The sequence below is a fragment of the Silene latifolia genome, chromosome 5 (assembly GCF_048544455.1).
Source record: "Silene latifolia isolate original U9 population chromosome 5, ASM4854445v1, whole genome shotgun sequence".
NCBI lineage: Eukaryota > Viridiplantae > Streptophyta > Magnoliopsida > Caryophyllales > Caryophyllaceae > Silene > Silene latifolia.
In genome coordinates this window covers 8,362,296-8,382,295 of record NC_133530.1, presented here as the reverse complement: position 1 = coordinate 8,382,295, position 20,000 = coordinate 8,362,296, and the positions used below count along the sequence as shown (strand labels likewise).

Below are 20,000 nucleotides of genomic sequence, written 5' to 3'. Positions count from 1 at the left end.
TTGCCATACACAAGGTACTCATGTTTTATTTTTTATTTTTTGTAATTCTATGTTTATTTTAACATATGAATGTGGTTTTTTTCCCGTATGCAGTGCAATTTATTGGTAAGATTATGTTTTCATCATCTCATAAAGAATCTCTATAAATATTGATTTACTACATATTCAATCATTATATGCAAAAGGGATATTTATGTTTTATTGTTTCCCTGCAGACTTTGTAGTTATATGTTTGTGCGGAATGCATGAAGATTGACCGCGCATTGGATCCACTATTTAAACAATAATATTTTTGCGTGAGAGATCTAAATTATAGATCTTCAAACAAGTTACTGGAAAATTGAAATACCGTAAATTAAGAAAATTAGTTGACCTACTATACTGTGTACTTGAATGTTAACAAATAAGCATCAAATCAACCAACATGATGATCATCACCATCATCAAATCAACAGCATCATCATCATAAATTTGTAACTTCGACCGACCATATCACGACTCAGGCAACATTGTCGCCGGCAAAAAAATCACCATCATCACTGTCTCTTCAACCCTAAACTCGCCGAAATCTCCCCCAGCCGCTTCATCTGCCGTCATCGGACTGGTCAACAACGAAATCCATATAAAACGGAGATTCAAATCACAGAACTATACAAAAGATAAAGCAAGATTTCAAAAAAAATATTACCACAAGAGACCTACTCGAATGATTTCGATTCAGAAAACGCCATTACTCACGCCAGCGTGGCAGGTGTCGGATTTTTGATGGTGATTACTACGCATTGAGGAGGGAGATAACGTGATGACTGATGGTGTTAGACTTAGTTTTGGGCTTTTTGCTTACATGGAGAGAGTTATGAACTGGTTAGAATAAGTGAGATGATTACAACAACAAAGTTAGGGTAAGAACAAAATAATCATGAAATTGCATGAGGAAAATACAATATAACATGGTTAACACGGTTTACATCATTTAGTTAGGGTAAGAACAAAATATCCATGCAATTTTATGAGTTTTCATATGTAAAAAAAAAAGTTGTACGGAGTATTTAATGAAGTATTTACATTAATAATAACTTATAGGGTACCCTAACTGATATTGATGGTAGCTTTTGACATGCCTTGGTATTCGAGGTAATTGAGGTATTGATACCTTATATATCTAATCTATGTAGGAGTAATAACCAGTAGCCAATCTCAGTTGCCCTCTTACTTTGTGACCCATTTGGATATTTTTTACCGCTGAAAAGAAAAACCACTCTTGATCCGACTTGATGATAGACTTGGCTAGCAAGGGACAAAAAGAGTAATCTTCTGATAAGGAATTGTACAAAACTCAGTACCATTCAGTAACGTACACGATAGATAACACTATTGCTATTGTTACAAATTACAATAGTCCTAATTAAACAATTTGGAGTTGGTCACGTCTTACTCTCCCGTAAGTGTCGGAAATTCTCCTGTATCCGTAATGGTAATGGGAAATAACAATCTTAATCGTTGTTTTCCGCCAAAAATTTCGAGAATGAGGAAAACATTGGACTATGTTATTCTCACAAATTGTGGATTAACAGGATGTTTGCCGAAAGATATAGAAAAATTGTCGAAAGCAACCGTTTTGGACGTAAGTTTTAACCATCTTACGGGTACATTACCTGAAAGTATTGGGAATATGAAATTATTAGAAGAACTTGACGTTGGTTATAATAATTTTTATGGGAAAATTCCTTCAAGTATTTGTAGTTTGCCAAAGTTGCAAAATTTCACGTATTCCCATAATTTCTTCTGTTCGGAGGCTCCGCAATGCATGAGGTTGAAGGAAAAAGATGATACATTTAATTGTATTCCACAAAAACCTTTGCAAAGGTCTCCTATAGAGTGTCACGCATTCCTTGCTTACCCACCATAGTGTAGCTCCTTTACTTGCAATGTGCCGATAGGTTATTGACGAAATAATGGGTTTTGATGTGATGATGAAGTTTGTAATTCATGTATTGATTTAATTGTCATTTTCGTACATTTATTAATTTGATATGGAGATAACAATGGGGATAAACAACATAGTAAGGTAAACGACTTGCAGTATTGAGAAGTTTATATTGTATAATGAGGTGATGACAATCGTTGAGCTAAGTATTTGGGTGATAAGCAAAGCATTCAATGAAAGTTTCATTTACTATAACTATTTGGTGTTTTGTGTACGGATAACTAACTTAATTTACAAATTACTAAATTATATTCCATTAAAAAATTTATCTACAAATTACTAAATTATAAGATAGGAAGATTTATACGGAGTACCTTATTTGAGTAATTGAAATACAACTTTTACGTATAATTCAAAATGATATTAAAAGGTCTAAACAATTAGAGGAAGGACAAATTTGAAACCCGTGCACCGCACGGGCACAAAATCTAGTAATCATAATAATGGTCATAATACTAATAATAACCCACCTCCCTAATAAAAAAGACACGACTCAATTAATCGACACTCGAGTCCAAAACAAAACAAAAGCAAGACAAAAAAGGGAAAGGGGGAATGACGGAAGGAACAATAGCAGCAAGGGGAGTGGTTGCCGGTTCACCGGCGGCCGGGGCTTGTCACCGGCAGCGAGTAACGTCAAAAAAAGGAGGAATTAAATGGGATGTAGTGGGTGCCGGTATGTCGGCTGCCGGGCAACCGGCATAGAGCACAATTTGATGCGAGAATGTTGATTGTGGTGCTGCGTGCCGGTACGCCGGCTGCCGGGGTCATGACCGGTAGCGAGTGCGTAATTAATTGGACCAAAATGTTGAAGTATTCCCTGCCGGTTGGAGGGCGGCTGCCGGTTGACCGGCATAGGGCACATGAGTCATTGTTGTTGCTTGTTCAGTCCTGATTCGAGTTCGAGGAAAGGCGAAATTGATGGTGGCTGTTGCAGCTGTTATGGGCAGAGAAAGGTGCAGGTGATGGAGGAAATGCGGGTGATCGTGGTGTTATGGTGATGGAGGCAGGTTAATGGTGGATGATGGCAGTGGAATTTTGATGCGGAAACGGAGTTGGGTAGCTGCTGCTGTTGATGTCGAATTGTGGGTTGGAGTCGTGGTGGAGTTAATGAATGGCGACGGGCTGTTAATGGTGGATGTATGGTGGTGTGAGGCAGAGCGGAGGTGATGCGTGGTGGTTAATGGTGAGTTGGTGAGTGTGAGTGTGTTTGAAGTCGGGTTTTCGGGTTTGCATTTCAGTCGTGGGAGATCAGAGGAGATGCAAGATAATGGTGACTGGTGAATTGGTGATGGGGGAGGTTGAATTAATGGAAGTAGCGGGTATGATGGTGGTTGTATTGTTGTTGCAGGTTGGTGTCGGGTTTGTTGGTTGCTTGGTGAAGATGGAGGTTGTTAATGGTTGAGGATGGAGTTTATGGTGACTGAATGTGTGATGGGTAGTGATGATGACGGAGGAAATGGAGGTGAAATGCAGGTTGAAGCTGCTGGTGTTCTCGAACTTGGGTTCGATTGTTGGCTGCTCGGAACTCCGACAAGGCAAAAGGAGGTTGTGGTGGTTGATGGTGGTGAATAAAGGAGAAAACAGGTGAGGTGAGTGAATGAATGGTGAATGGAGGACGAGTTTGATGGTGATGTCGAAAATGGTGATGAAGTGGTGGTAAGAATGGAGGTTGAAGAAGAGTTGCAGGGGTTGACTTTGGTAATTGGAGGTCAAAGGTTGACCTTCATTTCCCTCCTTTATGACTTGTAGCTTTGACCCGTCACTTTGACTCGTCTTGATTCTTATTATTCCGCCTGGCTTTCCCATTTCACCTACACATTAAATTAATATAATAATAAATTAATATAATAATAATAATAAAATAATACTAATATTATATAAAACCGACTAATTATTAAATATAACTAATACGACTAATTATTATAAATTAGTAATTAAATGAGATTATTAGACAATTAAGCACACAAAATCGAGTCGGAATAAAGTATAAATGCGGGGCAAAATACGACTAAAATGCTACTTATCACTGACGATTGAAACGGAGTATGGATGAAGTTAATTCGAACTAGGCACTGAGACGGGGTGGTTGCAAGGTTCACAGTTGCACACTGGTGGTTATCGGAGAGTGAGCAAAGCACCGTGGTGGGCCCGATGACAGTCGAAGTTCTAATCCGGGAGAGTGAGCAAAGCAGGAGGTGCTCGACTTGAATGCGGAACTCCGGGCGCGGGATGAGCAAGTTCTAATCCGGGCATGGAGTAGCTGGAGTTAGTGATGCTTCGAATCGGGTTTCGATTCCGAGGTGAAGAGCTTGATTGAGGGCCGAACTGAACTCGCATGTGGTGGTCGAAGTAGCTGTTTGTGAAGCGCGGGCCAGTGGTGGTTCGAATTGTGCGGGGGAAAGTAGACCACGGTGGCTAGGACTCCTGGGCTGCTGGCGGTTTCATTTTTTTTACTTTTTACAACAGTTTTTTGTGATTTCTACTATTGGAATTTGTTGAAGTAGAAGAAGACCAGACCGCCTTATTCATTGTCGGGGTAAATCTAGAATTTAATGAAGATAAAATGAAAGCGGCGAAAAATTTACAGTGGGGATGCGAGAGAAGAGAGGAAGAACCCAGATAAATGAGAAAAGGAGAGATAAAAGATGCAATTAAAAGTTAAAATAGTTAAGAAAGGGTTAATTAAGAAGGAAACCTGCTAATTAGTGACATTCACTTGTTATAACAAGTTACCATGATGCTTGGTGCAAACTAAGTTAAATGATAGTAAAGATATGATTAATATGGAATAATCAATAGGATGGATTAAATGGGAAATGAGAGGCTTAGGTTGGATTAATGACATTAAATAACCTTTTTTTTTATCCCTCCATTATTTAGGGTTAGGATCCTCTCAATTTCCTAAAAGAAATGGAGGGTCCATTTCCTCTAAACGATGTAGATTCTATTTCGCCGCGATCCAACGATTCATTTTTAGCACAAAAAATAAAGGAAAAAGCACATAAAATGAAAAAAATAATATAAAATGGTTTTATGAGAGGGAAATTCCAACTCCATTATTTGTATCCCAACAAAAATATGAAAAACTAAAAAAATAATCTAATTAAATTAAAATATAATAAACTTATAATTATGAACGTCATATAAGTAGAAAAATACTACTCGACTCATTTTAACCTTGACGATACTGAAGAGCTCAGGCAGCCTACACTAACATCATCTTTTTTACCAAACGCCGTTAAAACCATACCCACAAAATGGCGGGAAAGAATATGTACAAGTGTACAACAAAAGCGTGCTCAACAATCTAGTCTAAACATCGATTCCCTAAAATAAATACTCGGTCTTCTTTACACTGGTAAAATTTCTTTACCGTTTACCGCCCTTTCCCATCCCCCAGAAATGTTAACCGGGAGAGAAAGTCTGAGAAGACTAATCGGAAAACGACGTCGTCTCCTTCCCAATCTCCCTCGCATCCTCTCCTCTTCTCCTTCACCTGTACTGTCTCTTTCACTTCCTCTCTTTTTTTTTTTTTTTTTTTTTTTTTTTTTTTTTTTTGCGATTTTTCTGTATATTTTTTTGAATTAATCGTTTCGTCGATTTTTATTTTATTTTCTCTCTTTTTTAGAGTTCGTCGAGTTTGCAGAAAGATAACAATGAGGAGACATTAGTTTCGGCGGCGAAAAGTGAGAAATTAATTGACGAAGGTTGTTCAGCCGAGAAAATTGATGTAATTAATGGGAATGAAATTGATGAATTTGTCAAATGTCCGGTTTGCGGCAATCAAATTCGCGGCGATAATCGTTCTGTTAATTCACATATTGGTAATAATTCGATTTCTAATTGTGTTTTTTTTGCTGATTTCTGAATTAGGGTTTTAAATTGAATATTTGGTAAATGGAGTAATATTGTATCAAGTTATAACTTTACGATTGTATACAAGTTTAATCATCCATGTAGTGTATTGATTGAGTTTTGCGATAGCGGCTAGGCGAAGTTTTAGACTAGTGTTTTAAGGCTTAGGTACTGGCCACGAAGGCGATAAATAGAAGGAAAGACTGATGGTATCATTCACCTTTTGACAAACTGATTTTGCGTTGTTATTGTGTTGCAATGGTTTAAGTTGATAATAAAGAAAAATGTTGAATTTGATTACCTGTCTCGTAATTAAGAAGCTGAAAGACATTTCTAACCACAGATTTTTGGCAAGTTGTTGAAACTACGGTTAGTGAAACACAATGTTAAACGTGATTGTTTTCGCAAATGTTGTTCTTCATGGTATAAAATGCGGAGTTTGATCAGCCTATTTGTAATGAGTTAACAATCTTGATTTCAGAAGCATGTCAAATCTCGTATTAAGTACACTCCATTTCTATGTGCCTATGACCTCTGTTGTTAGATTCTCTATTCCCCCATACATGGTTTCTAACTTTGTACTAATGAGGAGGCCATTAGTGAGCAAAAATTGGTTCATTTGTTTTCGTAGGCTGTGTGTTTCTTCTGTGAATCACATTTGTCTTCCCTTCCTCAGATTTATGTCTTGTTAGAGGTACCAAGCGGAAGCTGAGTCAGCGCACCCTTCTTCAGTTCAGTTTCAGCTCTAATTCACAAAGCAAGATGCGTGCCAGTGATAGAGTTTCGGTGAACACTGATGAATGTCAGATTGCTTTTGATAATGAGCCTACTAATAGTGATCTACAGTTGGTCTGTGTCGACAATAATGACGGAAGTCATGCCAAAACTCAATGTGAATTGGGTGATTCTCATATTAGCACCCCAAGCAAACCCTCCTATTTGGAGTCAACAACACCACATAATTCAGAGGTTTCCTTGGATAACGGGTTTAATGAGAGTGGTACAAATGACGTGGGTGATGATCCTCCGCTATGTCATAAGTTGGAGTCAAGTTTGGATGTGGCTGGAGTTCTTAGTACATTGTCTGAAATGGCTCTTGAGACATACATTGTTGGTCGTAAGTTTGGTGATGTATCAGAAGTCAAATGTGGAGAAATTTTCAGTCTTGTAAGAGACCAGGATAACATCAAAGATCCTAATGCCATCAAGGTTTTACCTAGTATTTCTTTCTTCTTACTCTTGAGCATTAAGTGCTATTCCTGATGAAGACTTTATGTGCTCGTGTGAGGTCAGGTTGTTTCTCCAGACCCTGGCAGCCAAAGGGTACTAGGTTATCTTCCCCGGGAATTGTCTCGGCATTTAGCACCTTTGATTGACAACTACCAGCTAAATTTTGAGGTACTAACCAATACTTCCACTTTTACGTTTTTACCACTTGTTAATTCTCCTCATACATTCCTCTTATCTCCCTATCTTTTCGAGGCAGAGTTTTGATGGCATCCTTTTCGAATCTTTAAATTCTATATTCACTTGTTTGCAAAATTTCAACTGTAATATAATTATTTTACGATCGTTATTATTGAACTTTTGTCCTACGATGAGCAGAATCTTTGCACATATCCCCTCCCCTTTATAGTGTAGGGATTAAGCACACTGAAATAGTAAAATCTGCCCACGTTTAAATGTTTGGCTGCTCCATTTATTATGCGTTTTTCTTGCTGTCCTTCCTTGACATTGTACCATGAGTCCATGACTTCCATTTAATGTGAGGAATTCTCTCTCAGGGGGTGGTCACTTCTGTCCCAAGAAGCTCCACTGAAATTGTTCCCATTGAGTTTACGTGTTTGCCAACACCATCTTGTAATGAAGCGACCAGTTATGACTTTCATACCCTGAAGTCTCTGTGTGAAAATGTAGTTCATTCAATTAACTCAGGAAAGAAGTGTCCACCAAGCACTACAAAGTATCAACAGAATTTTCGTTTCATGGTCGAAGAAGTCTTAAGGAGCAGTGCTCACTTATTAACAGATGCTGAGAAGACCTTCTTGGGTAGGCTATCTCCTAATCTTGTTTGATTCATAATTTATATTGTGGCGGTTTTTCTCTTATGATAGACTACTTCTATTTATGATCTGGGGTAAACAGAATCTTTCAGTTCCATGTCAGATGATGGCCAGAGGCTCTTTGTCCGACTTTACACAAGAAAAGGTCTATTCTCATCCCATATAATAGTTTCTCAATGTATTTAATTGGTATTATTTTTGTTTGTATATGGTATTCCCATTGATTGAAGGGGAGCCTTGGCGCACGGGTTAAGGTGTTGCTTTGTGACCGTGAGGTCACGGATTCAAGTCCTTGGAGCGGCCTCTTGCCAAAATGGCAAGGGAAGGCTTGCCCTTGCCCCAATTACACCCTTGTGGTGGGACCCTTCCCCGGACCCTTGCCTAGCGGGGACGCCATCGTGCACCGGGCTGCCCCCTTTTTTTTTTTTTTTTTAATGGTATTCCCATTGATTCACTTTGAACTTTTACTATAAGTACCCTTTCCATTTCATATGATATACTAAGAATTTTCTAACATGGCTGTTGGGTTTGAACTGAGAATGAGCCTGTGTTTTATTTAACACCTTCGCTCTTTGTACTGGTAATAGATAGCACAAATACGCTTAGTATTACTCAATACGAAGTTTGTATCTGTTGCAGAAACATCATGCACAAAATCTCATTTGAAGGGGCTTGCCTCACCCCTCCCCTTCCCACTATGGAGATAGTGTTACACAAATACACTTTGTTTAAATACAAAAAGAGGAGGGAAGGAGATTTAGGGATGGGAGGGGAATGGAGGGCAGGGGAGGGGAGGGGAGGGGGAATGGAACAATATCATTTTCCTTCCAAGTTTTCGTATGTTGCAAGGATTTTCATTTGCGTGGTAGGAAGGAAATGAGGGTATCCACCTTTCCCTCCCTTCTGTTTCCCTTGGTCTCAATTATGTTAACCTATCAGAGGAAATTGTCACCTCCCCTTTCCTCAAAATTGTTCCAACCAAACAAAAGCTTAAAGCTTTTAATAATAACTATCTTTATACAATTCTTACAATATGAGATGACTAGAATTGATGTTATGAACTGACAGAATATTATGAAACAGAGTAGGACATGTCAGCTATTTTTTGAAGAGTATATCTCAATGTTCTTTCTCCTCGTTGCTTCTTTCTCTGTTTAGCTGATCCCATATCATGTCTGTAATAAGGATTTGTTTTAGAGAAAATATGGACATCTATAATGGTTTATTTGGCATGCGGGTCATAAAATTGTGGAATGGTAATGGATTCTAGGTTTATCAAAGTAGGAATGTGACAAATGAATGTTCATGCTATTATTTTTTTTCATAAAGTTTTATTAGCACTTACTACCTACGTCGTAGATGATAATGTGGTATTGTATGGTGTCTTAGACTCAATATCAAAGAAGAAGCATGTTGATGTTAGTTTGGGAGTATTACCACGAGAGTTGACGTAAACATTTGATCTTAAAAATATATTTGAAAATCATTATCGTTTGTTATATAACGTCATACATAGAAGTCTTTTCTTGCTTATTTTTCTCAGCACTTGCCTGATTTTCTGATGTTCTCAAACAAAGTCAGTTTCCAATGAGACATCCAGGGATAATGCACAAACATCATGGCTGAAAGCCTCTTCCACTATTAAACTTCTGTTTCTAACCAATTATTCATTCCAGGACCATGGTTTCGCATTTCTAATTTATCATATCCAGAAATACTAGATTACAATGACGCGGCTCGTGAACTGTCAGGTGACATCTTTTGCATTTTGCTTCAGTCTTTTTTATCTTTCGAATGTAGTTGCTGTAGTCGAGAGACAATAATGATTTTGTTATATGATCGTTGTAAAACAGAATCATCTTACGTACTCTCATTTGGGTTTAAAAACGATGTTGATGACATGGATCTGCAAGAGATTTTGGACATTCTTACAGTGGGGGAGCTCTATGAGATCCTGCGCATATTCAAGAAGGTGATCCTTTTTCTTTATGTGGTTATCTTTTAAATTCTTAACTGTGCTAGTATCCCCTTACATAAAGAACTTGCAGATTGTGACAGCTTTTAGATCGTATTTTCTATTCTCTTGGATATAACTGGTTATTTATGTCCACGCCGCTGTTGATAGTCAGATGATCATAAAACTTGGTAGTTACTAACAATTCCATTGTATATAAAAAATATGCGCGTATGTTGAGGAGATTTGTCGTTCCGCATGTTTTTTTTTGAATTTCTGGCTGGTATATATGATCTGGTCATACATTTTTGGTCCCTGGCTTTACGTTATCTCCTTTGGTGCTGTACGAAATTACAGATGTTGGAGCATGATGTTTGAGTCTTTCTAAGTGTGGATGACTTCATGATGTATGCTCCTAAATTTTTTTGACCTATGATGACTGCACAGTGATAGATCTGCTGTGAGGACAGATACAGGCCATACATTGAAATACTTGAGCCTTACAGTTAAAGGAGACTTCGACCAATGCTCGTAATATTTAGTGAATGCATCAAGTGGTAGGGCGACCGTTATGGTCTGCTGCTCTTGTCGAAGTCTGTTCATTGTACTTTTCGTGATGGTTTGGTTAGAGGCTAGAGCTATCACACTTTCAAAGTTTGTGCTTTGTTGTTTTTCTACAAAATCTTTGTTGTTTGTACACACTCAAAAAGTAGTTCTAGAAATTAGTTGACGAAGAGCTAACTATCTGTGTATGTGATACTCTTATTAATTTGCCTCCATTCCAGCTCACCTTTATATTCCAGAATCCAAATACATAAATTTTAAAATTGGCTCGTAGAAATTAAAAGAGAGAAAATAAAAATCGCTCTAGTCTGATGTTATTTGAAACATGTTGGCCATTGGTTTCAGAATTCCAAAGTGGGCACAAGGAAGAAGGATCTTATAGCAGCTCTTACTTCTGCATATGGAGACGGGATATGGTATGATGGATTCCTATTAAAGAAGTAATCTAACATTTGACCATTGTAGTCACTCTTAATATTTGTGGATTGTGCAGTCCTTCGCTGCCAAATCTCATTTTGGACAGGACAGGATTGTGCATTCGAGTTTCTTCTTTTGCTGAATTACTTTTGTGGCGCATCCAGGTGGTGGTTATCACATTCAGAGTGTAGGTCTTATTTTTATTTTTAATTTGTCATCCTCAACCTATAGTTGTTTCATGCAGAGATTATTCTTCCTAGATGGGGAGCAAGATTTGTCTGCTTTTCTTCTGGTTGACATGGGAATAGTCAAGTATCCGGAGTACAAATGTACTATTTCTAATCATGTATGCCCTAACCGAAGTGACTTCCTTGCTTTTGAAGAGGTTCTCTCTTCACTTTGCACATCAATAATTATCATATTTTACCTTAGATTGTCTTTTCTAATTGTTGTATTTTTTTCCTGCAGGCCATTGAAGTTGCACAAATCATAGATCAATCTCTAGATGAAGACAACTCCGAACGGGTGCTGCAGTGTATAGATATAGTTGAATCTCTATTGGTAAACTATTCAAAAAAAGAAAATCAATGTTACCCTCCACAGTTGACGGAACTCAGTGCTCCGTTTCTTAAATGCTTTTCTGCATCATGGGTCTATTCCAAAGCAGCATTGCTTGGTGTTTCGTATTATGAACAGGAACGTAGGTACACTATACAAATACTTCCACATTTTGCCGTCTTTTTAGTTAATGTTTTGTATATCTTCACTTGTGATTCAGTAAAAGATGATGCCCATACTTTCCCATTCTTGATTCTTCTTGATTGTGAACTGTTTTTATGAAACTCGTTCAAGGGCGAAGAGAATTACTACTGACGAAATTAAAATTCAGACTTGTGGTTTTCATTTGTGTACTCGTTATTTTTAATTTTTTAAAGCCTCTCACATAAGGAAAAAGTAAACTGTAGGACCAGTTTTTCCTTCCATGTCTACTGTATTCTATGGACTAAGCTTTTTAGTTGTATGTTGGCCTTCTTTTAGTCACTGTCCCGATGATAAATGTCTTATTGGCTTATGAATATGGGGATAAAATGCTCTCTTTTGTAGGTACAAGGATGCCATAAGATTACTGAAGCTGCTGCTAACTATTTTTACGTCCGATGGAAGAAGAGGATACTGGATTTTAAGATTATCTATTGATTTAGAGCATGTTGGTTTCATTGAAGAGAGTCTCTCTATTGCTGAGGATGGAGTTTTAGACCCATGGGTTCGTGCAGGTTCTAGAATGGCATTGCAAAGGCGAGTCATGCGCTTGGGTAAGCCACCAAGGCGCTGGAAAGCTCCCAGCTACTCTGCTTCAGTCAAAAGGAAGATAACTGAGGTATCTTCCAGCTTGTGCAATTAGTGTATTCCCTTTTCTTTTTTGATGACCTGAAAAAAATGTCCTTCAGTCATCAACCTTCCAGTTTAAATTTTGGGATTGTGTATCACATTAGGTGTTTGTTCAAGGGAGACCGTTAAACAGCGAAGTCGGGATGAAGAGCAGGTTTTATGGTGAAGATGGTGAACAGTGTGGAGTAGAAGAGCTTGCTTTACAATTCTACGCTGGAGAGGGTGGTGGTTGGCAGGGTGTTCATTCTGAAAGTGGTATTTGGTTGACAATTTATGGCCTGCTTATGTGGGATATTATATTTGCTGATGTACCGGACGTTTTTCGCACCAGATTTCAGGTTTGTAACATTATGGAATGAATAGTCGCTTTCTATAAATTTCTCTTTTGTTCGAGTTTAAAGGGAGTCACAAGCAGGTTGACGTTTAAATCCTAGATCATGAGTACAAACACTCGATAATTTTGCCAGATTTATTACATCTTGGAAAGAAATGTCTATTATTCTTTAAACTTTAAAGTTGTAGTAACACACAAATGGAAATTTTCATTTACAGAATGCACCATTGGACATGGATAGTGATAATTTCTATGTCGCCAGAAGAAGCATTATTGAAGCTCACTTGCAGAAGATCCACGAGGGTCTTAGTGAGACAATTCTCATCATGTCATGGGAGTCTCATGTAGGAACTGTTTGCAGGGGTGTTAATTGGGAGAAACATTCACTCTCTGAGCTCCGTGCTGCTGTTACCTGCATTGGTGGGCCTTGCCTGGCCAATTTATGCCGACTTTTGGCCCAGGATTACCGAAGTTGGACTAGTGGAATGCCTGATCTGTTATTATGGCGCTTCCAGGGAGACTATAATGGTGAAGCTAAGCTTGTTGAAGTTAAAGGCCCAAGAGATCGTCTCTCTGAACAGCAAAGAGCGTGGTTGCTCACCTTGATGGATTGTGGCTTCACAGTTGAAGTCTGCAAAGTGAGTCCTTCAGCATCCAAATAAAATGGTTAGTTCATGGCCTTCACGATGATACCCTACCATGAAAATCAGCGAGATGGAACGAAAATTATACAATTCCAAATTATTTGGATTGTTTTGGGGCTACGGAACTGTTACATTACCAAATTCAGAGGTCAAGCTTGCAGTAACGGAACTTTCAAGTCTATCACCATGCATAATACTTTGCAAGTGACATGATGTTGAAGTGTTGAACAATGTCGACTGTGTAGAAAAAGCTGGTAAGCAAAGCTCAATTTGTTGTCAGGAATATGAACCTACATAGAGTTACATTTAGACGGCCTACTGACGTCCTTTTTTTTATGATTCCAGCTGGAGCTGCTATGAATCCTTTTCTGTTCTGTAAGATCTCGAAAAGAATAAGGTTTGTTTTTTTGTTTTCTTCACAGACATTTGTTCATGAATGAATTTACTGATAGCTTTAAGTGGTATTTATTGAACTATGGGCTTTTTATCTGTTTATGTTATGCCTGGTATGCTTATATGTAACAGTAACAAAAAACTACCTATTTTTTTTGATATATTGTTGAAGATAATATAGTTTAATAAAAATGCCATATAATTTTTGGGAGTTTCTTTTACTAGTCAACATCAAATGGTATTCAAATCCTTACACACCATAACTGTAACTGTGATAAAGCACCAACTAAAACATGCTTAATATTGTTATACAAATTACTTCTTATAAGATATCACACATGTTTTCAAGAAAATTGAAATAGGCAAACATGAGTAAGTTCCTCTACTATCTTTAGATTTAGTGTAATTATCTAGTGTGTAATTCAAAGCATTTATATGGAAGAGAGAAGTGGTGGTAGTGATAGGCGGAGAAAGGTGGAGGAATACTATTACTCCCATTTGGGTTAATGTTACCTAGCGAAAGCACACCTGTTATAAGATAAGTATGCCTCTCTTTCTCCAGTTCTCTCCTTTACCAGCATACCTCCTCTGCTCCATTGTTTTTCCTCCATTACTGCTATCATAAATTAATAATTACCCTCCAAGCAAACTTTTAGTAATACAGTATAGTTCATATTTGGCAATTGCCCTCTACATAGCTGTAGTTGAAACTTGCATATATCAAACAACCTCACCATCCAATAAGAACTCCTTGTCCTTCTCTAACTTCTCCATAGCATTAGCTTCAAGGCTTATTTCAACATCTATGCTCTTCCCACCATCTTTTCCTGGGTACAAGTATACCATTCCATCAAACCTGTTGTTGGTTCCGCTTCTAACCCGCTCTGGTTTCCCAAACCCAAAATCAACATCATAAACCTTGAACCTGGGTGAGCTGCCAACAGCAACACAGTTCATTCCAGCATCTTTGTATTGGAATATGAATGGATTTCCCTCGAATTCCTTGTTCCTTTTTTCTATGGCAGCTGCATCGTGGGCTTTAATCGCTGCCTGAATCATGCTGGCAGAAAACTCCGGTGGATTTCCAGTCACCAGTCCCGCTGCTGTACCGGTGAACACAGCCTGGATGAGGTTTCCAAAGTAGCTCTCGGGCATTGACGGGCTGACCCTTTTACGACAGTCGACAAAGATGGCGAATGCTGTGGGTTCCTCGGGTTTGAGTCCTCGTGCTGCTGTTACTGCTCGCCAGATGTGGGTGGAGAGAGTCTGGAAAGTGGAAAAAGGCGGGATGTCATCCCTCTTTCCAGAGTTGAGTGCAGTTTTGATTTTCTCTATGGTGGTTTCGGAAAACTTGAAGAGCTTTTCACGTAGTGGTTGCAGGGCAACTGACTCAGGTTGTGGTGGTGCTTCGGGGATGGTAAGTTTGACGCGTGTGGAGCGTGCTTTTGTACGGTCAAGAAAGGGAGCGAGGGATATTGTGTTGGCCCCACAGCAGATATCAGCCCATGATCTCATGAAGTGCCACGTGGAGGTCCCGTCTAATACAGCATGGTTGAATGCGCAGCCCATGGCAAGTCCATTACGAAGCTTGGTAAGCTGTTATAAACATAACAATAAAGCATAATTTATCATACCTTTTCAATGTGACCTCACATTTAGAGGGAATGCAATTAATTTTCATACAATGTCAGGAAAAAAAGATTAGGCTGGTTCATTCGTTACTCACTTACTCCTAAGTTGCAAATGTGTTAGTGTACTCTTGGCTTGTTCGTGTTGCTTGTTTTACTTTATGTGACTGAAGACGTACCCAGCTTGATGATTTTTTATATTTTGTGATTCATTTCTCTGTTAATGGATTATAATGTTAGGAACAGTGAATCCTAAATTTTTATGATGAAAACTTAAGTTGCTAGACATAGTTTGTGCCAAGGTGTGAGTTTAAGGGCAAAGTGCTAACCTAGGATTCGAGATGTAAGTTCGGTATTCTTTTGAAAGGTGTATTGCATTATTCTCGATGATGAGTCCCCCATTGATATTATGAAAACAGGAGTTTTTGTATAGAGTTAGAGCCTTAGAGGGTTGAAGGGAAAAAAAAAATCATCTCATTTTTTTCTCTTAGTTTAGAGCATCAATAGTTTCAATGACCCATCACTTTCTACAAGTAATGTAACACATGCACACTGCGCAGGTATTACCACTTGTCAGAAGAGGGAAATAATTAATAGTTAATACCCACCTTAATAATTTCCCAGCCATTAGACTTAGCAAAATTACGACACCAGTAGTACTAAAACAGTAGGACATCTTTAGATCTCAAACATTACTGTACCAATAGGAATAATTATAATAGTTGGGCCTCAACCATCATCTTAAGGTTTTGGTTGAGATGGTTCATCTATCATGGTATCAGAGCCATCGTGACGTCACGGGTTCGAATCCTGGCAACCTCAAAACTCATCAAAAACTCTCGAAGTGGAATTCCAGCACACGGTACGGGGGAGTCGGTGCACAACTAACCACTCTTCAAGCCCAATGGGCATTTGAGTGAGGGAGCGTAATAGGAATAATTACAATAGTTACCCCTTTGGCCATGTAAAAACATCTCCTTCGCCGATTTTTTTAAACCACGCTATCAATGATATTAGGCGTAGGCTAGCAGAAATATGATAAATATCTTTGTAACTCTAGGATTATCTTTTATTGTTGTAAAAAAAAAGACTATACCCTTTGGCCTTTGCTTATCAGCCTTGAAAGTAACCTAAATACTCTGTACTCTTTTTGTCCGGAGATGCAAAGGCTAAAAACCACTCCGTATACTAATGATTTATTTCACGATTTAGATGAATAAGATGAATACCTGTTAAACGTAATTAAATGAAAAATACTTAAGTTTGTGAGGCCGACTTATAAAAGACTCCCTTTGTTTTGTCGTTCATACAAATTGGTACTTTAAACTTCTCCAGAATGCTGTCCGGTGACTTCAGAAGTTGCAAGTTATTTATAAATACAATTTTTTTTATTGAAACCCATAATCAGGATAGTAAAATCTTTAATAATCTATCTATTCACTTATTAAGGGACCCTACCACTTTACTTCAGTCACCACTGATCACACCTGCAATTTCTGCTGAAAGATTATTGCTTCTCCTATACTTTCTAGTATCGGTTAGTCTTGCTGAAGACGGGTCGGAGCAAGTGACGGGTAATGCCACTCACAAAACGGATAGGGGGGACAAGGTGGGGGCACCCCCATGTGCTTCCCTCTCTCCTCTATTTGGGTCATTTGTGAGAGGAAATGGTATCCGTCACTCTAGAGTGACGGATACGTGCCGTCTTCAATGAGATTTTGTGTTCTAGTATTTGCTCTTTGCCCTGATTTTCCAAAAGTTGGCTCAAGTTTTCTACCACCATGAGTAGTGGTTGACTAAAAGCTCACTTTTAACTCAGTGGTATACTAGAAAAGAACTAAGCTTTTGTCATGTTCGAAATAGTTAAGAACCCCGATCCTGTTTAACATACTTTTATCCCAAATTGTTTTAATAACTTTAGTATTGACATTTGCCTTATGATAGCTTGAAATGTGGAGTGATAATAGTCTTGTTGGAGGTAGAAGCAATGTTAACACTGAGTAAAGCTTGGAAACGACACCAGGACGGCAGGACCTCCCTTAAGGGATCCGTAAATTGCCAGGTACGGGAGGTAGACGTCACTTTACTCATGTATTGGCCACACGCAAACGTTCTTTCTGTATGACCCAAAATGAAATTTGCATGGAGAATTGAATAGAATTTCTTTTATTGAAGTGAAACAGCATGTGTATTTGAGCAAATTAATTCGTAAAAGCCACAACAAATATTGTAGTATTACCTGAATAGCCAAAAGAGGACGATGAAGCCCCTCCAAGTTCAAGATACCATCATAAGGGATCAAATCTTTCATGAAACTTATTTCTTTTGAAGCCAATTCTTCAGCACTCACCATCATGCCATCATGATCACCATCCTTACCATCATGATCAACAATGGCTTCCAACACTTCTACACCATCCATATCATCATCATACACAATCTTAAACACCCCATCATCATCCCTTGCTAATATTCCAGCCAATTGGTAGAACTCTTCCAACACTTTGCTCAAGCCCTCCTTCAACTTCGTCACCGTTTCCTCATAATCACTCCCATTCCCTTTGTAAATGAGCAGTTTTTGGTTGTAGAAGAAGCCTAAGTAAGGGAGGTCAAATGTGACCAATTGACACTCTTTTCTTCCTATTTTTTTCTTGGGCTGAACGTTGGATTTTTTCGTGATTTTGACCTTGATTGATTGACTTGTTTCTTGCTTTCCATTTTCTTTCGCCATGCTTAAATTATCAATTCCTTTTGTTTGGTAGTTTTTGAAGAACTAAGGAAACAAATGTAGAACTAGTACTTGTTTATTTGCTTGAACAAGATAGTGGTAAGACTTCTATTACTTCTTACTAGTGTTTTTATAGTGAGCTTGAATAGTTGATAGTTGGCCAAAGGAGTGGCATTAATGAATATTCACGAGAGCAGCTGCGACAACATTTATAGTTATTATGCTGTTGTGGGTGGGGGGTTGTGTTTAAGGTGCATGCTCTATGATTATCCACTAAACCCTTCATATTAAAGTCTTGTACGAGCAGTATGGAGCATCGTATACAAAAGTATACCTGAAGTCTTTGACAGAAGCTGTCATTTGTGGAATTTAGGAAACTATTCATACTCTCACATGGAATGTCACTTTCTTTTTGTTTTCTTAGAGCAGTATGGAGCATCATATACATGGTCTTAAATGCAGTTTTGGGTAAGCGAGTTATTCGCATTTGGTATCTGTTATTTCTGTGTCAGTCCGAGTTTTTTCGGGAATATTTGTATTCTGGACTGAGATGGTGATTTCATTTTCGAGTATGTTTTGGATGTCTTGTTCCTTAATTCTTTAAGAGAGATGATTCAGTTTTAAGTCATTAAAATTCGTAACAGGTCGGTCGAATCGTTTCATATTTTTGTTTTTCTTTAGAAACCATAATTTTTTTTAATATCAGCTAAATAGCTTGAAAGTGGTGACATTTTTGGCCCCCACCAGCCACTTGTTGCTTGTCCTATTAGGAATGTGGTATTGTATTTGACCCGTCTTTAGTTATAGACGGATATGTGCCGTCTATAATGAGATTTTGTGTTTTAATATTTTGTCATGAATTCTACCTCTTAAAACACTATTGTAGTCTGTACAGACTCTTTGAATCAATAAAGTCCCTCCTCCCCCAACCCTCTCTGCTCTGTCACACCCATTCTGAACAGATGGTCAACTGACCAACATAATGGGCATATGTATTATGTAATGTAGGCCTAATTACTTCATTCCCTCACCTTCCTAAGCTGACTTTTGTCTTATGATGAACTCTGACCTTAGTTGTGTGGCTTACTGAGTTAATGTCAGCACCAACACAATGAATTGAGTAATTTACTAATTTATAGTCCTCATTGATTAGAGTGTTATAATGATGTACTCGTATAGTCGTATACCTTCAATGGTATGTTTGAGTAGTATTTTAGGACGGAAGGAGAGGAGCGGGATGGACGGGAGAGAGGGGGAGTAGATGAGAGGGAATGCCGCTTATCTGAATATTTCCTATGTTGGTGGGATTTTGTTTTCGTTCTAAGGGTGTGTTTGGATTGAGGAATTTGAAGGGAAAAGAAAGGGAGGGAGAGTAGGCGATAGAGAAAGTTAACAATGATCTACTATTTGATGTTTGACAGATTGGACCTAACGTTAGAGTTGTACAAGTCGGAAGTTTGTGGTGGAATATATTCATGTCTTTTACCGTAATTTATTACCTTTATTTCGGTTATTACGTCAACCTAGAACGATATTTTCCTTATTATTACGAAGTACAATATTTTTTTAGTTTTGTTGTAGTACATTTGCAAAGTTAAATCTTACTTGTAAAAGTTGTAACTTACTCTGTACGGAAGAGGGTAATATGCACCAATACCCCCTCCAAAGTTGGCTTAAATAGCTTTATGCTTCCGTTGTAAGTTACAAATTTACAATAGTTATAAAGGTTTTTCTAGGGCACACATTAATAAACCAAATAAGGAAAGATTTATAGGATATTATCACTAATTATGGTAAAACTAAGTTTATAATTGCATTTATCATGAGAATATGTTGTAAATCTTTCCTTATTTGATTTATTAATGTGTGCTCTAAGGGAGTCCATTTTTGAAATAATGGTCAAAAATAAAATATTTGTCGTTTTGGGTCGGTTTTGAAAATATTTGTCAAAATGGTGTCCACGTAGGCTCGGGATTTCTAGACCTGAAACACGCCACTACTAATGGCGTGTTTTGTGAAGGAAACACGCCATTAGTAGTGG

The 20,000-nt window shown here is 38.1% G+C and overlaps 2 protein-coding genes across 6 annotated transcripts; one reads left to right on the top strand and one right to left on the bottom strand.

Annotated features, from left to right (window-relative positions):
• Positions 1 to 5,274: 5,274 nt before the first annotated feature.
• On the top strand, positions 5,275 to 17,460 carry LOC141656625 (fanconi-associated nuclease 1 homolog). Of its 5 annotated transcripts, none has more exons than XM_074463580.1 (17): positions 5,275 to 5,488; positions 5,619 to 5,814; positions 6,522 to 7,054; positions 7,139 to 7,243; positions 7,630 to 7,894; positions 7,991 to 8,053; positions 9,585 to 9,659; positions 9,762 to 9,880; positions 10,772 to 10,842; positions 10,920 to 11,007; positions 11,088 to 11,228; positions 11,312 to 11,547; positions 11,948 to 12,221; positions 12,337 to 12,570; positions 12,785 to 13,464; positions 13,556 to 13,607; positions 17,176 to 17,460. In XM_074463580.1, the coding sequence occupies exons 1-15, from the start codon at positions 5,393 to 5,395 to the stop codon at positions 13,226 to 13,228; spliced, it is 2,940 nt and encodes a 979-aa protein (XP_074319681.1). In that variant the 5' UTR covers positions 5,275 to 5,392; the 3' UTR covers positions 13,229 to 13,464; positions 13,556 to 13,607; positions 17,176 to 17,460. The 5 variants fall into 5 exon arrangements, with proteins under 5 accessions (XP_074319681.1, XP_074319679.1, XP_074319680.1 ...); XM_074463578.1 differs by lacking the exon at positions 17,176 to 17,460 and adding an exon at positions 14,671 to 14,799; XM_074463579.1 differs by lacking the exon at positions 17,176 to 17,460 and adding an exon at positions 14,629 to 14,679.
• LOC141656626 (BAHD acyltransferase DCR-like) lies at positions 13,854 to 18,377 on the bottom strand. The gene is made up of 2 exons (XM_074463582.1): positions 17,471 to 18,377; positions 13,854 to 15,199 (listed from the first exon to the last, which is right to left on the bottom strand). Exons 1-2 carry the CDS (start codon positions 17,960 to 17,962, stop codon positions 14,324 to 14,326), a joined length of 1,368 nt encoding a protein of 455 aa, XP_074319683.1. The 5' UTR covers positions 17,963 to 18,377; the 3' UTR covers positions 13,854 to 14,323.
• Positions 18,378 to 20,000: the final 1,623 nt, after the last annotated feature.